This window comes from Coloeus monedula (genome assembly GCF_965178545.1).
Source record: "Coloeus monedula genome assembly, chromosome: 1".
Classification (NCBI taxonomy): domain Eukaryota; kingdom Metazoa; phylum Chordata; class Aves; order Passeriformes; family Corvidae; genus Coloeus; species Coloeus monedula.
Window position 1 is genome coordinate 67,393,593 of NC_138781.1, and position 22,181 is coordinate 67,415,773.

The 22,181-nt window shown below is 40.4% G+C and overlaps 1 protein-coding gene across 2 annotated transcripts; it reads right to left on the reverse strand.

Annotated features, from left to right (window-relative positions):
* Positions 1 to 278: 278 nt before the first annotated feature.
* On the reverse strand, positions 279 to 16,698 carry MCUR1 (mitochondrial calcium uniporter regulator 1). 2 transcript variants are annotated; one of them, XM_082276871.1, is made up of 9 exons: positions 16,330 to 16,697; positions 15,157 to 15,270; positions 13,609 to 13,712; positions 11,405 to 11,506; positions 9,684 to 9,725; positions 7,898 to 7,969; positions 4,358 to 4,411; positions 3,064 to 3,178; positions 279 to 1,742 (listed from the first exon to the last, which is right to left on the reverse strand). In XM_082276871.1, the coding sequence occupies exons 1-9, from the start codon at positions 16,571 to 16,573 to the stop codon at positions 1,687 to 1,689; spliced, it is 903 nt and encodes a 300-aa protein (XP_082132997.1). In that variant the 5' UTR covers positions 16,574 to 16,697; the 3' UTR covers positions 279 to 1,686. The 2 variants fall into 2 exon arrangements, with proteins under 2 accessions (XP_082132997.1, XP_082132998.1); XM_082276872.1 differs by lacking the exon at positions 4,358 to 4,411 and having other exon boundaries at positions 16,330 to 16,698.
* Positions 16,699 to 22,181: the final 5,483 nt, after the last annotated feature.

A 22,181-nucleotide genomic window follows, 5' to 3' on the forward strand; every position in this document is an offset into this window, starting at 1 on the left:
TTATCTAATTTGAGGTGTCGAAACCTGTAACTTAGTATAGAAAATAATTTTTTAACAAAAGAGTGGAATTCTTGAGTATAAATTAATTAATTTAGAGGGGCTGTTAAGTTAGTCTACAATAATAATTTTCCTTATGTTACTTCTCTTCAGCATCTTAGAAGGGCTGTTGACTTTGTGAATTCTTAGCTTAAAAGACTTGCTATGGGCAGTGACTTACCTTCAACCAAAGAGACCATTCTCAAATCAAAAAGTTGCTTTTAAAATGAAAACTCATAATATTCTATGAAATATTCAAAATTCTTTATTTCAGACCAGTATTGTTACAAGCATCCATTTCTTCCTCTGCACTTGCACATGATCAAAGTTGGCACTTCCAACCACAAAAATGTTAAATAGTTATTACAGTACAGGCACAAAGTAGCCAAAAAGCTTTACTCATTAAGCAAAGCCATTATTGTGCTCTAACAGCATTTATTACCAGTGCATAAACTGATCGCCCCTCCTAAGAGCAAGCAGGAAAGGGAAGTTTCCCTTAACTGAAGGAACACAGATGGCAGCTCTGCTGCTAAAGCAGTCATTTCATCAGTGGAAGAATGACAGATACCTGGATACACTGGACATCTTTCTTCACTGCTTTCAGTGGCACTTACTGATTCACGTGAGTTTGTTCAGAACTGGATTAAACATCTTTACAGGTGTCCACTACTGCTTCAGTTATTATAATCACTATCAGAGTTCCACATTTGAAGAATCAACATGATTTTTTAAAAAATGAAACAATAAAGCCCCAGAAGACTGTTGCAGTTCTCTTGCCTGAGAGCCTGATTCATAACCATCATTGAAAATCTCTTTCCTTTCTAGAAGCATCAAGAAGGCAGCACCTGAGACAGTTTGTATCAACTAACTATGAATTAACTAGTGTATGTTACTGTGTTTCAAACTTCCAGTTACAGTGGTAAGTCTAGCAATTAGCATATGGAATGAGTATCAGATACTTACGTGTACCAAAGGCAAGTTAGTCACAAAAATCTCTACAAATACCTTACAAACAAAACTAGCAGTGAACACTGCTATCTTTACACAGAACTTGTTCATGAACACAACTGATTGGGCAGCCATCTGGAAAACAAGCTGATAGCTGTGTTACAGAAATAGCCAAACAAATATTTGATCATAGTAACTGTATGAACAAGTGTTAGAGCGAGAGAAGTAAGCATGATTCAATTAGCACAAACTCCACTTATACAAGAGTGCCTCCAAGCCACAGAACGCATAGCTTCAGTTTTACACTAATCATCAATACTTCCAATACATGCAACTGAGTCTGCCCAGCGTGTCTGAGCAGGCAAAGGAACATAATTCCATTGGTTTTCTCTACAGCACGCAGGCCCACTCGACTGGCATGAATGCCAGTCTTTGCCTATACAGGACACTTGGCAGCAGCAGGTGCCCTGCAGCTCAGAACAGAGGGAAACGGCAGAATGCTTCTGTCAGAGGTAAGGTTCAACCTATGCAAGGTATGTGCACGGTTTGTTTCTAGGCACGTCTTTGGTTACATTCTCAACACAGTCTGCTTTATAAAATAATAAATAAAACAGCCACGATTTGGCTAAAATCCAGGCAATGATTAAAAAGTTCTTTTTTTCAGAAACTCAGACGAAGAAGTCCCTTTAAATTCATGTTTTGTTATATCCATAAACGGTAAAATCCCAGGGCTACAGTAAGGCATGTAAATACTGAACCTGAAAGAAAATAAAGATGGGGAGGAAAATGGCATTAATATTGACATTAAATACCATTAAATCAATAACTCTCAAACATCTCTTCAGAAAGCTAGGTACACCTCTTACTACAATATTAAATGTTCAACAACCACCCCACCCCCACGTGAGAAATCAAGTTTTTTTAGAACAAACCATTTCATTCATAACATATTCTCAAGGTAGGAAGAGTATAAAAATGACAAATAAGGAGAGAAAAAAACAAAAGAGAATGTTGGAAAACTGTCAAAAAGGCTGAAAGAAACCCTTACTTGCTTACCAATCCAAAAAGATCAATATAGCAAGTTACAGATGTAAAATGAGGAAATAAATAACAGGATTAATAAATCACAGACAAGTATTTAGCAAACAAATAAATGGAAGCCATTTCTAACAAGGCTTTTCCAATTTTAAAATTTCTACTTAAATGAAAACAAATTTTTCTTTCAAGATATACACACAAAATATTTTTGCCTTTATTTGCAACAGCAGTACTTCAAACACAATGCAAATGATTTTTAATTATTTTTTCTTCCATTTAGAGTTCAACTTGGTTTTGAGTAGGAATGGCAGGGAAAAGAATTTCCTCTCATTTTAATAAAGCACCTTTTATTTTCCATTTTACTGGTTCTCTCTAAAGGATTTGTCTGAAATATAGCACTATGAATAGGCTTACGTGATTGTACTTTTGATAAAACCCACCGTGAAAAAATAATCAGAAAATCTAAATCAGAAGAATAATAATTTTCTACCGCAAACCTCATTTAATAGTACTGCACGCTCAGTACTAAAATGTCAAAATATTAAAGTTACCTAGGGCAATAGTAGGCACACATACATAGTATTTTCTCCAAGCACTTCTGTAAATATGCAAGTTTAAAGAATATGTGGCCTTGAACAGTCAGAAAAGCTGAAATGTTCCTTTTTGCACATAGATCTCCATCAGATGGATGAAGAAATAAGGCACAAAGCAGGCTGCTTACATAAATTAAGTCAGGCACAGAAGAACTTTTTGGTCCTTGTTAACAGGCAGTCATTTAAATTTCTCACACATATTATTATTAACAGTATAAAGAAGGGCAAAAACCTGAAATAAGCCCATGCAAAATAAAGTTGTGTATCACAGAAAACTGTGTGTTAAGTACAGAAATAAGGCTGCTAATCTTGCCTAAGACTATTTCAATTTTGTTTGTTTGGGTTTTTTTTAATCAGGGCCTTTATGAATAGAGTCAATTGAGAGTTTGCCAAACATTTAACAGCGTTTGGCAGTTTCACCATCAGAGACAACCCCCAGATTCCTTACCTGCTAAGTATTTAATATTATCAAGTTTGTGTGATTCGAGCATTGTTTTCAGATCTGCAACTTCTGTATCTATTTTTCTGTCTGTTTGGGTCAGAGCTCGGTCTTGTTGTGCATGCTAAAAAGCAAAAGCCACAAAATTATGCAATTTGAACACTTCCTAGTTTATTTAGAAATTTAACCCATCCCTTCAAGTTGTATTTTTGCTTCCTCCTTAAATGCATGTTAATTTGCATTCTTACAGAAGCTACAGAATATTCTGAGTTGGAAGGGATCCACAAAGATAAGTCCAACTCTGAAGTGAATGGCCTGTACAGGGATGGAGTCCACAACCTTGGTGTCATTAGCATCATGCTCTAACCAACTGAGATAATACAGACCTTATTCAAAGAGAAGAAGTTCCTTCTTAGCTGCTTATATCCAAGGAATTGAGTAATTTGGTGAACTCAGGAAATGTATGTGATTACGCGCTCCTTAACAAGTAATCTAGAAACTGGCAGAACTGGATGCCTTCTTATCTCAATCTAACAGCATAAACATTAACTTCAATCTGTCATTCAGCCCACTGACTAAAGTCACTGCTCAATAGTAAGAGCTATTGACAAGCCTAAGAGCCTCTCGTGACAAAATCATACTGGAGCAGAGAGATTTATGGATCATTAAAAAACTGAGAATTGGTCTTCTGTTGTAGGAAAGCACGTCTTTGTCTTGCAATGAGTTTTACCACAAAACCAGCTACAAATTCAGAATTTGATTATGATAGAAGACAGGACTTCTGCTAAAAAATATGGGATAGAATTACTACAGAAGAGACTGAAAAATCCAACTTGTAAACTGAGAACAACAGCTGCTGAGTTGCTGATAGTTTCAGATCAGCACTACTGAAACATTGTGAATCAGTTAATGATTTACTGCTAGATGACTTCATAAGGATAATTCCCTAAACTACAGAAAGGAAACAAAGAGAAGTAGTAGTGCTTGGTAAAAACCTCCTCTAAAATGAAGGCAAATCAATCTAGCAATGAGTTTCTCTCTGAACGTGGCGGAAAGAATTAATTTCACGCTATGAGAGGAACTTCATTTACAGAAAATACTACATGCATGAGGTTTCAAAATAAAGTGACTACTGAACAGCTTATATATACATGCAGAGGGTCTAATAATATATATGAATTTTTATTCTGTAGACACTTAAGTTAAAGTGCATAAGGACATCACCAAGTCCACAAAGGATACCAGGTCTATAACACAAGTATAAAAAGATTTGCTGTGTTATAAACAGCTACTAAGTTCTTACCAATTCCACTATTTCTGTCCTCATTTCAAGTAGTTTTCTTTCATTAAGTGAATACTAGAAGAGGGGAAAAAAAAGTTAAACATGATACTGTCCTTAAACTTTTTTTTCTTTTCTTATTTTTTTTTCATTTAAGAGCATGTTTCTCTGTTTCCAAATTACGTAGAACACACAATCTGGACAAGATTATTGCCTGGCAGCACTTGGAAGACAGCATTGTAGGGTACCTGCTGTCCTTTTGAAAAGCACACTTCAGAAATGTGAAGTGCAACAAGTTCTTCACACACCCACCTTTCACAAAGACTGTATATATTAGTAAGCAGCTGGAAGAAAGGCTGGCAGATTTGCATTTCTGAAAAACAAGGACCTATGACTCTGAGCAGTAACTCTGGAACAGTTGACTAATCCATTGAGCATACAAGCACAACCAAGACACAACCATCTGCTGCCTTCAGGAAGGGGAGAACACTTTTAAATCACATCAAACTCAGTTATTAACGAAATGTTTAGCCAGCACTGTATGCACTCAAAATTCGAATTGTTCTGACCTCTGCCATTTCATGGTGTATTTGTCAAAAACAGAACATTTGTATCACACATGAAGCCTTTTCTTTGGGGATCATCAGAAGTTGTGGCTTATTTTTAAGTTATGGCTATTTGGGTTCAAGGAAAAGTTAAATCCAAAATAAGGAAGCATGCCTTTAAAGCAGGTTACCTTTCTGACTCATGAACAGGCTTGATTTACCTTGACACCTATAATGGTTCCTGCCCCACTACTGGAGCAATTAAATTATTCGTAGACAATGGATAAAGCACCAGTCTCCAGTGAAGAGTACTAAGGTCATCAGGCAACCATCTCAGAATCCTGAGTTAAACAGCAATAACCTTACCTATTGACATTCCCATGTGGAAAGTCACCTTATTTTTCTGTCACTCTGGAAGCTTATTTCATTTTAACATTAAAATCAGATTAATCTACAGAAATGCCTCAGCACTGAAAAACACTCCTTAAAGATCTAGAGCTCTGTTTGGACTTTTGACTGATCTCAAGTTGAAGTTAAAAGACAGCAGGCTGCTACAAATGTAGAAAACTACATAAAAACAAATAACAGCATGTCTACAATTAATGAAAGAGTCACTAGATTCTGCAAAATGAAGAGAAGGATAAAAAAAGAAATTCAGATATTTTATATAAATCTCCATTTTTGAAAGTGTCAAGATGCCAGAGTATTTATAAAATAATCTAATCAAAATTATGTTTGGGTAGAAATGCAAGAATTGGACCTCACATTAATGAATTGATCAGTACCAAAAGAACCATGAGAATTAAAATAATTTTATGGACTGAAATAGTTTGTCTGTTTTATTTAGATACGTGCAGTTAGCCAAATACACATCTTCTGAATTATTTATATTCTACGAGCTTCTTTCTGGATGTTTCTTAAAGTTTTGTTTTGTGTCTAGAACTCTCTAGGACAGACCCAAGGATTTTAATCTTAGGTTTAAGACAGTGAAATTGACATTTTACTGCAAGCCATCACCACGTCTGTAACAACAGCATAAACAGTGCATAGAAACAAAAGAAGGAAGGACAAGGCTAAATCTCCCCCTCTGCAATTCAACAGGGAGATTTCGCCTGAAGTCCGCTTTTTCACAGTGCAGAAAAAATTCAATTTTGTCAGATACATCTTGAGTTTTTTAACAGCAAACTTAGAGGCACTGTGATGCATGAACACATGAATATATATAAATTTTTGTACTGTACTTCACATTTTTAAATCACATCTGTACACTGAAGATATAAATCGCAGCATAAAAAGATGTGCACTAAGTAATGTAGGATTCTCTGAGAAATAAAGCTGTAAGATAATAAACTACAAAAAATAAAAGATAAAGCATTTGGAGTTTGAAACATGAGAGTGCCAACATAAGTGAAATTCTCTTTCAGCACTTTTTCCATGTAAAAATGAAGGATAAGAACATTTTACTTATTGCTTCAAGTTAAATCAATTAAAACTTTGGACATTTCTCTTCTGAAAAGTAACTTAGTAAGAATGCACAGTAACCCTCAATTATCCTGAGTTTTATTCTTAGAAAGCTGGGTATTCAGTCCATAGTCACATTACAATTGAAGTAAATATAACAATGATGCTGTGCCTACTATAGAAAATACTGGATTATGTCTTTCCCCCAACTCAGCATATGTGCTACAACCTGCTCCCCATTCAGCTGCCTTTTTCCTTTTCTGTTCCCACACTGCAGAGCTGGCAATTAAATGGTGGGGTGGGGGGAGGAAAAAAAAGAAGAGCAGTCTCCATAGAAACTATGAAATTATAGTTGCACAACAGACTACAAAGTTGGTCAACTTTTTAAAGAGAAAGTTGACGTGCACAGTTTGCCTTTCCTGGGAGGCAAAATAAAGTTGTGTTCTGCACAATAGACGTAAGTCCAGATTCCTACATGAATATACAAGAAAACACTGCTGCCTAATTTATCACTGCTGCAGTGGTTTCATATAGGTTTTGTAAATCCAAAGTATTGCAAATCTTATGAAATACACAATGACTACATTTCATATGATGTTTTTTCCAAACATTAGCATGAAGTATTAACCTTTAAACAAGAAGTGTACCTGCTCAAATTGTACTTTATTCAAGCATCTACAACAGCTAACAGACTGTTAGTCATTATACTGAATCACCAACACAGCTGTTACCTAAACTAATCACTGTGAAAAACTTCTAGGGGCACACACAGAAGATAAATGATATCTACATGAACAGTTCTTACTACCTGGATTGAAGATAAATATTACATCTTTATGATGCACCTGGGAAAAAGGACTGAGTAAGAAATAATAATAATACAGAAAAAGTCATTAAAAGATCCTTCAATTTAGAAGATGCCATTTCACTGAGATCATAAAAGCTACTGGAAAAAAAATCTATGAGAACAGAACTCTGTTTAGAGTGCTGTGTATAATGCAAAAACTTGTTAATCTTCTAATTTTACATCTACATTATCCTAATTTAAGATTACATCAATTCAGATCTGCCAGGTATTTCAAAGCTCAAAACCAGTATGAACGAGGATAACTTACAATTAAAACTACAACTAGTTCCACAATAGGTATTTCCTGACAAACTAGATACAGGGAAATGAAATATTTTCAATGATGATTCAACAAAACGTTGAATTAAGTTAAAATGTTTATTAAGTGTGAAAATAGAGAAAGAGATATACTAATAAAATAGAAAACCCTCTAGGCAGCTAGTCAGCATATTAGATTAAATATCTAATGTATTTAAGTGTAATATGTTAATCCTGATATTAGAACAAGATCAAAATAAGGAAAACATACATACCCAAACATGGCACCTTGCATATACCAGCATAAGGATGACTAACTTGGATTAATACCATCTTGAAGCTGAGTGATGCAATAGGTTAGTATGAAAATGCTCTTTGGGTAAGATGCTTTTACCCAAATTTGGAGATTACTCAGTATTGAGATGTTTCTAAAAGAAAGTAACCAAAACTTACCAGTTCTTTTACTCTGCTCTTCTCTAGGTTTAGGTTTAACTTGTTATCTGCACGAACTTTGGTAATTTCATCCTAATGGAAAAAATTGATAAAGCAGCAGGTAAGATTTTCTGTTTAGTCGTAAGCAGAAAGAATTAGACAAATATATTGTATCTTTATGTATGTATCTCATGAATTGAGCTTCTCTCCAATTAATGTATATAATTTTCAGAAGTATTTCTATTCTTCGCCTGGGAAATATGATGTTCTATAGTATGAATTGGATCTCAAAATCAAAAACTAGAAATTACTTTTAACCCTGAGAACAGCACTTAACTGAGAGTACATCCTTCTATAAATGCACAGCATGTTTCATATACCCTGTAACTCTCTCTGATACCTAGAAACACATGCCTGGCTACACCTGTAAGTTGGATTTCTTCCACAAAGCAATCTTGATGCTCAAAATAACTTTCAAAGCAGTTTCTCACCTTCCAATGTAAAAGAAAATCTGTTTCCAAAGACTACATCTAGGGTTTTCAGAAAAAGCTACAGACATTTTAAAAGTCAGGAAACTTTTATTTACATTTTTATACACCTAACTTCTTAAAACTACCATTAAGTTATACACTTGCATTATATTTGTTCTATTTGCAATAGCTGTGAGCTACTCCTGCTTTTCCTGGTGACAGCTGCCATTTTAATGCAACCTCCTGGCAGGAATTTCAGCCAGCTGACAGTTTGTCATGCAGCAAACTGCTGATCAGATGAATATGTGGGAGAAGCAAAAGACTGCTGATGCTCTGGGAGATTCTACTGCTAGAACCAAGTAAGCATTTCTCAAGTAGGCCAATGCCAATTCATTAGGTTAGCATTAACAATAATTAGACTCAATTTCTATGCTTGAATTTTGAACTTTTAATTGGTTTATCATTAGTTGTCATTGCAACAGAATACATTACTGTTCAATAAAGAAAAAAATAGAAATATTTTTCCTTGAAAATTTACATTGTGTCTTTTTGAGCAAGCATAGAACAACCTGCCCTTGTGAGAATTAAATTTACAGTTAAAAGTAAACTATGAAGACATCTAGCTTTTGAGAAAAGATGACTCAGATCCTTGATGCTCTACCAGTGGATTACACTAACTCATTTACATGCAACTGAAGGCATAAAATAAGTTACAATTCAAAAATTAGATGCCAAATGTATTTTAAAATAAGTTTTCTACACAGAGCCTGTTTTCGTGCAATGGTCATTTGCTTCCAAACAAACAGGACCAAACATAATGGTCCCAAACTTGGTGGCCTTAAAAGCCCATTTTAAATTGTTAAATTTGTTGACTGTTTTAAATTCTGGACAGGTAACAGGTAAGCCTTCAGAGAAAAAAGAAACAAAAAATCACCAAACTGAGCAATCAAACTCCCACAATTAGTAAGTACTATAATTTTAAATGTATGCTGCATCTTTAATGTACAGGCAGCCCTAAATGCAGAACTTCACTCAGCCTTAACTGTGACAGGGCAGCTACTTTCTGAATCTAAATTAAGGACATATAAGTAAAAATATCATGTTATATTTTGGTTCACCTCTTGTACTAGTCACAGTTTCCTGTCCCCATAAATGAAGTATGCATGAAAGTGCCTTTGCTGCAGCCCACACTGTACTGTCAACAGCAATTTCAGTATCACATGTATCATAACAATTAAGCACAGCTTAGAAAATAAAATTCTGAAAGGAACACTTCGTATTTTTTCCAGCTAATTAGACAGGTGTTAATTCTTAATTATATTGGTACGGTATCTTACCATGACTTGCTTCTTCATCTGTTGGAGTTCAAGTTTTATTTTCTGTGAGAGTACAAAAAAAATTGTAGACTTTATTACTGTATATAAAACCACACAATCTAGAAATCTACTGAATTCGCATGATCGGTAACAGTGACTATAATCCATAATATGAAAAGGCAGGCAAACCAAGCACTATTCTATGTCCTCAGTATGCACATAGATGAATACATATGCATGTTTTCTCAGTACTGTGCCCTTCCAAACAACAGCACAAGGCAGAAATTAGCAGTGTCCCACTGGCAGCCCTCCTAATATAGCCCAGGAGGCCATTGGCTGCTTTTGCCACAAGGACTCATCACTGGCTCATGGTCAACTTGCTGTCCAGCCAGGCCCTTCCTGCCAAGCTGCTTTCCCTTTGGTTACCCCCAGCCTGTCCTGGTGGCTGAGGGTATTCCCAGAGACAGGACTGGGCATTTCCATTCATTCAACTTCACGTGATTGCTGTCATTCCATTTTCCTAGCTTGTTGATATTCCCATGAATGGCACCACAACTGCCTAATGTATCAGCTGCTACTCCCAGCTTTGGGTCATCTGCAGACTTGCTGAAGGTGCCCTCTGCTCTGCACTGTCAACAAGGTCATTAAATCACAGAATCACCAGGTTGGAAGAGACCTCTGAGATCATCGAGTCCAACCCATGCCCTAACACCTCAACTAAACCGTGGCACTGAGTGCCACATCCCATCTTTTTTAAACACATCCAGGGATGGTGATTCCTCCACTTCCCCGGGCAGACAATTCCAGTACTTCACCACTCTTTCCATGAAAAACTTTTTCCTAATATCCAACCTCTATTTCCCTTGGCGCAGCTTGAGGCTGTGTCCTCTCGTTCTATCAGCTGCTGCCTGGAGAAAGAGACCACCCCCCACCTGACTACAACCACCTTTCAGGAAGTTGTAGAGAGTGATAAGGTCACCCCCGAGTCTCCTTTTCTCCAGGCTAAACAACCCCAGCTCCCTCAGTCGTTCCTCACAGGGCTTGTGTTCCAAGCCCCTCACCAGCCTTGTTGCCCTCCTCTGGACGCGTTCAAGCATCTCAACATCCTTCCTGAACTCAGGGGCCCAGAACTGGACGCAGCACTCAAGGTGCAGCCTCACCAGTGCCAAGTAAAAGGGAAGAATGATTTTCCTGGTCCTGCTGGCCACCCTGTTTTTGACACAGGCCAGAATGCCCTTGGCCTTCTTGGCCACCAGGGCACACTGCTGGCTCATGTTTAATCGGCTGTTGACCAATACCCCCAGGTCCCTTTCCATCTGGGCACTGTCCAGCCACACCGCCCCCAGCCTGTAATGTTGCAGGGCGCTACTGTGGCCAAAACACAGGACTCGGCACTTGGACTTACTAAACTTCATCCTATTGGACTCTGCTCACCCATCCAACCATTCCAGGTCCCTCTGCAGAGCTCTCCTACCTTCCAGCAGATTGACACACGACCCCAGCTTAGTGTCATCTGCAAATTAACTAATGAAAGACTCAGTACCCTCATCCGTGTAACCAATAAAAATATTGAACAGAACTGGCCCCAGCACAGACCCCTGAGGGACCCCACTAGTGAATGGCCACCAAACCATCCCAGCCCCAGTCATCTCCTTAGGTACAAGATGCTTTTCTACATCATTAGGAAAAAAAAAACCAAAGGCAAGTTCTAGAGCAGCACTTTCCAAGACAGTGACTTTTACCTCGTTTTCTGAGCGAAGTGCTGAAAATTCACTTTTTTCCAAAATAATCATGTCCTTTTTCACACCACCAATATGGGACATTACTTGCTGAAGTGCAATTTCCTTTAAAAGATGGAAGAAGAATCTCAGAACATATCACAACTATCATGCTTTTTCTCATCTGTGCCTACAAATATCAAAGAATATTTTGGTACCCTGAAATTTTTAATTCAGCAATTTCAGATTGATTATCCAAGTTTCAGAAAGCAAGATAGAGTGACAGTGACAAAATAAGCAAGTTAGGCTCAAACGTTGGTAATGTCTGACAAAACTGGCAGTGCTAACACAGATCAGAATAATTCAATTATTAGCCTAGGAAACATTTGCTTTTGGCTCAGCTGTCTCTGAGCCAAATGAGGAAAGCTGGCCTTCAATCCAAAATTCCCCAGCACAACCATACTCTTCTGTAATTACCTCCTTTTTTGCCTCTCCCGGCAAGGAAGTCACTCTGCCTCACTACTCAGAATCACGCACTGATGCTTTGAATTGCTCTTCTAGGTCCATTACACTGAACTGACAGAAGACAAACAAGAATTCTCTGCAACTTTCAAGAATGGAAAAGTCTGTAGACATTGTTCTAGGTCCTACACTACCCACACGTGCAAATAGCAACTGCCTGCTCTACTAAAGATCTTCCTCCAGTAAGTAGTCCCTTGCTTTTGGTTCTGGACTAAGACCCTACAAACCTGACACAGCACTCTAGCTTCAGTTTTGTCACAAAATGCTATTCTATCTTGCAGCATTTTATTTCGAAGTAGCATCTAAAGATGCCTCTCCAGGCTACCTGACCACAAGACTAAAAAAAATGGGTCAGTGGTCTGGACACATTACAAGGTCTACAGAAAGAGTACTGCATGGACACCTCTTTTCTTACTCCTCAGTGTCTCCAGATTGCTCTTGTTCTCTCTTCTCCTCAGTGGACTCAGCAAACAGAGACCAGAATCTTCCATATTCTTTCTCCTCTTCATGTCTATACATACACACACGTGCATATCAGTTTTACCCTAAGGTTTTATATAACCAAGGTAATACTTTGATAATAGCTCATCCACAACATTCCATATCTTTCTTCCAATTCTCTGTTCTCTTTCTGCAGAAGCCCTTGTGCAAAGACTATAGGAAGTACAGATTTATCATGTGGCCCAGTGTTGATGGCACACACACTTCCTGAGCTGCCATACAAACCTACACATTGCATCTTAATGGCAGAAAGTCACCTGAGGGTAAAATCTAACAGTTTCAGAAAACTTCCACTATCAGTAGCAACATTAAACTCAACACAAAACAACATTCATTAAAAAAAGCTAGGCACAGAAGGAGGCTGAGACTGCTTATTGTAAAATACAGCTAACCATGGGAGAAAAGGACCCTTTGACATGGCATTCTCTGAGTGACTGTGGAACAAATTCAGCACAAGAGGATGAAAGATTCCCACATCTGGTCTGCCTACAATCTAAATGCTAGTAAGGATGGCCTGAAACCTCCCTAGATGGAAAGTGGCACAAAATCCACCTTTGCAGTATTCCACTTTTTAATAAGATACCCTTCTGCCAAGACTATTATACTACAGGCACAGCAGCTGCTGTTTTCTCATGTCTCAAAACAGCAGCCTTGTTACTATGAAACAAGTTACTACTTGAGTTCAGAAGGTGACCTGGGACTGGGAACCCCAGGCTCACAGAGCAGCCCCAGCGGTTGTACTTCAGCTCGATTCTAATACAACAAAAGGTCACTGTGAGACATAGAGATAAATAAAAAAGTCCCACATAACAGGGTGGTAAATAACTGAGTGGATCTGTACTTCCTTGTTACAAGTCTACAAAAGAATACATGTAGAAATTAAAATCCATGCATTGAATACCTCTTATGCCTGCCTAAGCCTTCTCAGTAACTGTGTCATACTGTAAGGTTGAAACTAAAAAACTACTTGTGGTTCGCATACCCACCCACAGTACTAAAATCTCAAGGTCCGTCACAACACTTTGGTAACTATGTGATAAACTCAAGACAAAATGAACCAGTCAATAGATGCAGAGGAATGTTTTCTCTTCACCTTCAAACTTTTAAAATGCAGTGTCTAACAGTAACAAATAGCAACACATATTTCATTAGCAGGCATACAAGGCTTTAGTTTACTTTAACTCCACCACTGCCTCTGATCTAACCTGCTGTACTTTGGTGACCATGTCCTTGTAAATCATATCCAGGTTGGTGTTCATGATTTTCACTAATGCAGTTACAATGACCTCCGACTGCTGAGTAGTGAACCCTAAGCGAAACAAAATGCGACATTCAGACAGAGATCCAAATCTGGACAGTTTACAGAAACACCACTTGCTGATACTCAGCACCAAATTACAACAAATGTCAGTTATGAAAGATAATAAAACACAGACCTCTTGATCCAGCACTAACAAAAGAACACAGTCAGTACCTCCAAGTTTCCCCACCCCAAAACTAAGCCTGTGACATAGGATGACTGCTTCCGTAGTGCAGCACTATTATACTATCAGAAGGATAAACAGGGAGTTTTCTAGAGTTACTGTGGAACGTCACCTCTCACATGTGGTTATCTCCACGAGCAAGCAAGAATTCTGACTCTGAAAAGCAGATACTTACTTCATTATACTATAAAACTTCAGTACCACTGAAGATGTACAAAACTCAACAACTAAAAACAAAGCCAACTGCCCTGATTTTAGGTCTGCCAGCTTCTGAGTGCTTATCAGAAAATTTTTAAACTGAATGTACTGGAAACTATAGTAAAACACTGTCCCTAAAATATACCTTCATCTTTTCCACCCTCGTAATGTAGGAGTAAAAATATCACGAACAAGAGTTAATCATTTGAAAAGAAACACTTGCAAAAGCATGATTATTTCAAACTAACCAGTTCAGCATCAGCGAGCACAGCTGAGAGCAAGTCACTTTCAACAGCTGAGCTGATATAAAAGTTTACTACCACCAAAAGGCTCCCTCTCCACTTATCCTTCCTTTTGACACTCTGACCTGTGCTCACTCAATTGAGCCAGCAGCTCATTAGTGTCTCAGAATATCAACCAAGCAGAAGGGTTGGAGAGTTTCCTAAGACATTCCTGGCACATGGAAAAAGAAGAAACCACCTGGCAGGGGGAAGGGGACTAGGACCTCTCTGTTTTAGGAATGGAGAGCTATTACAAGACTCTTCAGTATACTGAGCTTCACTTTAGGGTACCTCTCCCACCTCAGCATTGAATCCAAAATAATCTAATCCCCTATCTATATTTTAGCATAATACTGTTTTATAGAGAATCCTATGCTCTATCCTAAAAGCTGCACTGTACAAAGTAGCCTGTATTCCATCTGATTGTAACACACTGATGCATATTCAAGATGCAATATACTACATATGAAGGAATCCAATTAATACATTTTAAACCACTATCTTGAAAACTCTGGAGTTTTTTGCTCTCAGTTCTTAAAATTTCATTTTTTTCTTAGCATTTGTAACTACCAATATGGTAATAAATAATTCCAAACAAAGTTATATAGGCTCACTGTTTCCTTTTTGAAAGAAAACCCTGTATGTTCTTACCTAGTATATAGATAAGCCCCAAAAAATCCATCAGAAACAAGATATAACACTACATGTCAAGGAAAAGTAACAAACTTTGTAAACTAAAAAACCACTCATGAAAGACACTAAAAGTAGTTACTTTGTTCAAACAAATTACCATTTGCTTCCAAGAGGCATACCAGCGCATGAGTGTCAAAATAAAGCCTCCTATTTCCCAATAAGGAAATATTCTCTTTGCTTTGTAGAGATGACGACACAGAGATGCTTACATCTGGAAAAAAAAACCAAAACAAAATCAAAGTTATTTCTTAAGACTATTTTATCAACATGTTTGCTTTCCAGGAGTTTCCCTACTACCCGGAATATTTTTCACTTATGACAAAATACTTTGTGTTGAGATTACCACACAGCCTGCTTGGAAGTCAAAAGACATTTGACCAATAAATTCTATGTGCAAGAGCTAGAAAACAGGACACTACACTACTGCTGCCCTTACAAGATGCTCTCCATGAATACAATGTTCTGGGAAAAATCCCACCAAGTGACAGGGTCCTGCATCTGGTTCCTTTACTGGAATCACCTCAGCAGATGGGACTTGTGAGCACTTCAAAGCTGTGAGGGCTAAATCCACACGCTCTGTCCTTTCTTTGTTAAAGAAGTGAACCTTCATCACTTGCCATTTAGAAAAAAAAGTAATCGCTCACAATTTGCCATTTATTGTTTTTGCAGAAAATACTTTCAACATTGAATGCCGATCTAAGACAGTGCGTTGTTTCCACAGGAATATGTAGTGTATAAAGCACCCTGACAGAATTAACGTGAGGTGGGGCAAGAGGTGAGTCGCCAAGAGGCAGAATCTGAGAATCAATTAGCTTGGAAAAGACCTTTGCCATCATCGACTCCAACCTACGAGCGAGCACCACCTTGTCAACCAGACCATGGCACTGAGTGCCACGTCCAGTCTTTCCTTAAACACCTCTGGGGACGGTGACTCCACCACCTCCCTGGGCAGCCCATTCCAGAGTCCAGTCACCTTTTCTGTGAAGATATTCTTCCTAATGTCCAACCTAAACCTCCCCTGGCGCAGCTTGAGGCTACGTCCTCTTACCCTGTCGCTGGTTGTCTCGAAGAGGCCGACCTGCCCTTTGCAACCCTCTCCTTTCGAGTAGTTGTAGAGAGCGATAAGGTCCCCCCTGAGCCTCCTTTCCTCCAAACTAAACAGCCCCAACTCCTTCAGCTGCTCCGCATGGGACCTGCGCTTCAGACCCTTCTCCATGCCCACTGCCCGAGCTCTCTGTGCTCTCAGGACACTTCACTCCCAGAGGCTCACCCCGCTCCCCGCGGTGCCGCCGGCTCCCCCCGCCGCTCCCACCGCCCCTTCCCCACACGGCGCCGCCGCCGGGGCCCGGCTGCGCTGCGGGCGGGCACCGCCAGTCGCCGAGGCAGCGGCGCGCGGGGGACGCGGGCGCGCGGCCGTCACGTGAGGCGCCGTCCGAGCCGCGCGGCCGCGGCCGCAACAGCAGCAGCAGCAGCGCCCGCCCCCCGCCGCTCGCGGCCGCCTGGGCCCCGGCCATGGCCACGCCACCCGGTCCCGACGGCGGAAAAGGGGAGGGGAAGGACGGAAACCGCTGCCGCTGCCGCCGTCGCCACTACTGGGATGCCATCGCTGAGCACACGCCGCCCCGGCGTCTCACTTCCGCCACAGGCGCCGTCCCGCTTCCGCCTCCGGGACGCAGCCGAACACGGCAGGTGACGCCGCCAGCGACGGCGATTGATTCTACGGCTCACGCGGCAGCCGCGGCGAGAAGAGCGGCGCGGGCGGGCCCGGGTTTCTGCGGGGCGGTGCTTGCGAGGGCGGTGCGGGCTCGATCCGGTGGAGACGGGCAGTCCCCCGGTCATGGAATCGGAAAATCGTGGGGTCATAGCATCGTCAAGGCTGCAGGAGACCTTTGAGATCATCTAGTTCTACCGTCAGTGCAGCACGGCCACTGTAACCCCATAACTACTAAACCAGACAAACAATTTCAGACAAAACTTGTCGCTGTGCAGTGGAACTGAGATTTCGGGGCTCGAAGTTATTAACCGAGTAATGCGCAGGGGTGGGCAACTGGGTGGGTCTGGGGCCTTAACCATTGAACAGGTGCCCTAAGCACTAGAGTGGGTCAGCTGTGCTGTTTGTTTCGTTCTGCCAAAAATGGAGGTTTCTGGGAAATACAGGAAAACAAGGTTTTTTCCTTATGTGCTGTTGTTAAGACACAATATCTGTAGGAAATTAATAGGAGAAGAGGTCGGTTCATCCCACTGCCATTTTCTCCAGGCAGCACTTATTTCAGAGCAAGTTGATACTCTTTCTGTTAGATACAAGCTCACAGAAAAAAGCATGCAGCATCTTTTCTTCTTCCTGCTAGACTCAGTAATTACAGCAAATCAGTATGAAGATGGCATCGTTTAGGTGTATCTATATAAACGCAAAGGTAGGTGACCCACCGTGGCACATGGAAGTGTCACTGCAGCTGAGACTGCACGTGCACAAGGCCAGCAAGTCTTTAGCAGCACCTGCCTCCAGCTGCTGTGGTGATAAAGCAGAACAGTGGAAGCCATTGATGCTTTTACAGAATAAATTATAAATATTACTTCAGTGTACCAGAGAGATATTATTATACTTGCAGACTGCATGAACAGCCATTTCTCAAACCACTGGCACTGTTGATGGTCAGGGACATCAGTGGGCTGACTCACACAGCCGTGTTTGTTTTCATTGTAAGTAAAAGTAGAAATATGCCTAATGTTCACTGCATCTGCTTGGTTGTTCCGTGCACACTGCCTGGCAGTAGCACGGCACTAATTGCTGAGATTTGTGAGTCTGCAGGCAGTTGTCTTTTCATTCTATGGATGATTCAGAAACGGGTGCAGTGTATTTTCTTTGATACTTTCTTCAATGATCCCTTTCAAAGCCCTGCACTTGCTATGGCAATTGAAAGGCAAAAACTTTGACTACTGAAGTATCTTCTTTTATATCATCTGCCAGTTTGCATTTTGCAGTTGGTTTTTTGTGCCTGGACATGAGGCAGATAATGTGTGTAAGAAGTGCTGTACAGATGGAGGCTCCGACTGCAACCTGAGCCAGCCCATTCAGGGTCAAATGCACCCACACATGCTGGCTATCACACAGTGGCCCTTTTCATCTTCTCTAATGAAAGCAAAGTCACTACCATGAGCTACAGAGATCTCCTAGGGCAAAAGACTTTCTATCTTTGTGTCAGAGATCAACATTTTCTTTTTTTTTCCTTTTCCAGTGTCATGTTGCCAGGTTGAGGGAGGTGATTCTCTCCCTCTGGTCAGGTCTTGTGGAACCCCACCTGGAGTAGTGTGTCCAGCTAAGCGGTCCCCAACAGATGAAGGACATGCACCTGCTGGAGTGAGTCCAGAGTAGGGTCACGAACATAATCAAAGGGCTGGAGAACCTCTTCTACAGGAGAACAGGCTGAAAGAATTGGGACTGTTCACCCTGAAGAAGAGAGGGCTCCAGGGAGAGCTTATAGTAGCTTCCAGTACCTAAAGGGGGCCTACAAGAAAGATGGGGAGACTCTAATTACAAGGGCATGTAGTGGCAGGACAGGGGGGACTGGCTTTAAATTTGAAAGACAGTTGGTTTAGATTAGATATTAGTAAGAAATTCTTTACTGAGAGGGTAGTGAAGCACTGGGACAGGTTGTTTAGAGAGGCTGTGGATGCCCCATCCCTGGAAGTGCTCAAGGCCATGTTGGATGGAGCTTTGGGCAACCTGGTCTAATGGAAGGTGTCCCTGCCCATGGCAGGGGAGCTGAAACTAGATGCTCTTTAAGGTCCTGTTCTAGTTTGGCCAAATTTAGAAATATATCCTCTGAGAGAAGGCACAACCATCCCTCGCCCACCAGGTTCAGGAAAAATAAATTTTCCTCGAAGGAAAGTGAATGAGATAAAACTATTTATTTAACAAACACACGGGAAAAGGAAAATAATGGTAAATAATAAAACCTCTCGCTGTGGAGGAAAAACCTAGGAAAGTGTTAGAGTCCTCCCTTTGGTCTTCTCGGAGCTGGGGCTTGGCCCAGGGCCAGGCCCTCTGTGCTCGGTGGAAAGTCCTCCCAATGTGCTCTGATGTTAAAGCAATCAAGCAGTCCAGTAGAAAAGGGGGAAAATCCGAAATTCCAGAGAAGGAAAAATTCAGCTCTCAGTCTCTCTCCAGAGAACAAAGCAGCTGAACCACTGGCCAAAAAAAACTGTCCCAGGAGCAGCAAGCCGGGTGCTTCCTCCCTCCCCTGCCACTGCTGGGAAACAAATTGCTATCTGTGTGTGACCTTGAACAAGCTGCAAACTGCTTTGAAAAAGTTTTGCTCAGTTTTTTCCTTCCCCCTCTCAGGCTCAGTTTAGAGGCATAGAAAGGCACAGAAATTAATTTCTGGGCATAGGGCAGCGATATGGGATACACATCATAAGGTCACCCCAAGACATTCCAACCTAAGCCATTCCATGATTCTATGATCTTCCATATCCCATTTTTGATCGTTTTCTCCATGTTGAAGATTGTTGTGTACTAACCAGCAGTTAGATTCACTGAGTTCTGGAGGCATCTTCAGTAGGGTACAGTAGCTTCAGTAACTGGGCACTGGGGACTAGTTTCTGCATGAAAAGGCATCAACAGTGCAGTTGCAAGCCAGGAGAGGACAGGACAAAAACTTTCTGCTATTTCATGATTCTAAGTTGCTTAATGCTTGGCTTTAATCTATCCATTACCCCTTGAAAGTTGATAGACCCTGCTTAAAGACTATAAATGAAGCAAATGCTTCGTGTCCTGAAAACTTCATCCCTGCAGGCACACAGCATTCACTGATCTATGAAGTTACAACCCCCTTGGTTGTGAAAGTGAGATCTGCAGAGAAAGAAGAAGTGGTGAATGACCTTAAAAACTAGGGTAACAGAAATGGCAAAGTAATGCAAAGTGCAAAATAAGGACTAATTACAACATCTTCTGTACTTTTAAGTGAAGACTGAAGGAGGGTAAAGTGAGCTCTGGGACATATTAGTTGACCCACTAATGTGCTATGGCTGCAAGGAAAGCAAATGTAACCCCAAGGTGTATCAAGTAGGATATTTTCAGTGGTTCACCTGGCAAGTTTCATTGACCCTTGAGTATAATGTAATTTCAAGTATGAAATACCATTCTGGTCACTTCAGTACAGTAAAGATGAATCCATATTCAAACTGAGACCCTTGTGTAAACAGGATAATAAAGGGGAGCGAAGCATCCTTTCAATCACAGGTGATTAAAAAGAAACTGGCTTGTTTAACTAAGCAAAACAAAACTTGAGAGGGGTTCTTGTTTCCGTCTGTAAGCAAAATGGAAGAGTAAAAATAGAAAAAAGAAAAGAAAAGAAAAAAGAACTACTGTTTATGTGAAAGAACATTACTGGTAGAAGAACATTTGGTGTAAAGTGGCTGTAAATAAATGTAGATTGGAAATTAAAAGGTTTTTGCTCAACAGTACAGCTTGTGAAAAGCTTCTCCACAGGAGTCAGGAGGGATCAAAAACTGAAATCAGTTCTCAGATGAGCGTGGTTCACTTGTGAAAGGGTTTTTACAATGCAGTTCCCTATAATACCAAGAGCCTGGTTCCTGTGCCCTTGCATTAATTCTCTGCTATTGAGGTTCTTTGCTTTCCACCTCAAGCATCTGGGACTAGCCACTGTCAGAGAAAGACTAATGAGCTAAAAGTACCACAAGTACAATCCAAAATAGCATTGACTAGTACTGGTACTTACTTCAAATATTTTAAACCAGTAATTGTATAGAGTTCAGGGGGATTAACAGCTGTCAGGGGTGATGAATGCCCTAAACTGTTCTTAATTCTAAGTGGGAAAAGCTAAAAACCTCCCAGGATGGAAAAGAATGAGAGTCACCAGAGCATGAATGCTTTCCCACGTTGAATGGAAGAAAAGGGCTATAACAGCTTTCGAATAAATATGCAAATGATAAGGTGCATTTCGAGTAATTTCAGTGCTGTTATGTCAGGGATGAGCGTGCCCCAATGGTTTTAAAGTGAAGGCAGCACCCTAAACACTGAAGGCGGAAAACGAAAAGATATAATTGTTTTCCTTATCTACAGCAGATAATAGTTTTAAGTACTCAAAATATTCTCCGATTCTTTTCAGGGGGATGCATAGGCGAAGTCCTTCCGCTGTTATTTTGTTTTCTTTTTAGGGGACAAATCAGTGATGAGTATGTGATTCCTTCCATTCTATTTGTTTACGCACGCGAACAGGTAGGTATTCATGGCTTGGAAGGAAGAAAGGATCGCTGAGGAATAAAGCCAAAATGATCCTACCCATAGGTGGCAGCAGTAACTGCTTCTGATGCTGCTTGTCAGTGCCGCTCCAATTCAGCCTTGGGACACAGACAGGGTTTTAACCAATTGACTTGATCCTCTGAGTCGCTGAACAGCCATTCCAGAGATCTTAAAATGGGGTCGTGCACCGAACTCCTTGCAGAAACCACCAGTAGTGTGCATCTCCCTGGAAGCTGGTTCAATTGCCAGAAATAACCCTGCTGTGATTCCTTGAAGGAAGGAGGTATAATATTTATTAAAGTGCTACGGTTGACAGCAGTAAGAAATGGTATTTATATTAGAATATTAAATCCTGCTATGTTCTCATTGGATGTGTTTTTCCTGTAGAATGAACAGATAATACCATCTGTGTTTAAAGCTGTCAAGACTGAGTGCCTTTACAATGGAGGACAATTTGGACCAATATCCCTTCCTGCTAACCCAAGAATTACCTTGTATACAAAATATTTATGTATTCACCACCTTTGACTGAATAAAGGCAGGAGGAATTGTTGTCATGACATGGAGGGGCAGCAGCAGCAGCTTCTGACTGCTGTATGCAGGAAGACAGTAGGACTTATTTTTTATCTTTACATGCAGGGAATCATAAAAGTTGGAAATAAGAATTTCATGTCTCCGCAGCCCTGGTCTTACTTATTCCATAAAGGAGTCCTGCAGGGGGATTGCCAGGCAGGACTTTCTGTGCTGCATTTTAATAGCTCCTCAGGGATCTGGTTCATACTGACAGAAGATTTGGAAAAAAAAAAAAAATCCAGGCAAGTGAAAAAGGGAGGAGTAGATTGGAATGTGGGGCTCAT

What these genes read in the sequence shown, in the direction of transcription:
- MCUR1 (XM_082276871.1), bottom strand. Translation starts at nt 16,573, where the DNA reads ATGGCCGGGGCCCAGGCGGCCGCGAGCGGCGGGGGGCGGGCGCTGCTG. An exon ending in GGACAGAAATAGTGGAATTG is followed by an intron (nt 3,179 to 4,357) that starts GTAAGAACTTAG and finishes TTTGCTTTTTAG; the next exon opens with CATGCACAACAAGACCGAGC. An exon ending in TAATATTAAATACTTAGCAG is followed by an intron (nt 1,743 to 3,063) that starts GTAAGGAATCTG and finishes ATTTTCTTTCAG; the next exon opens with GTTCAGTATTTACATGCCTT.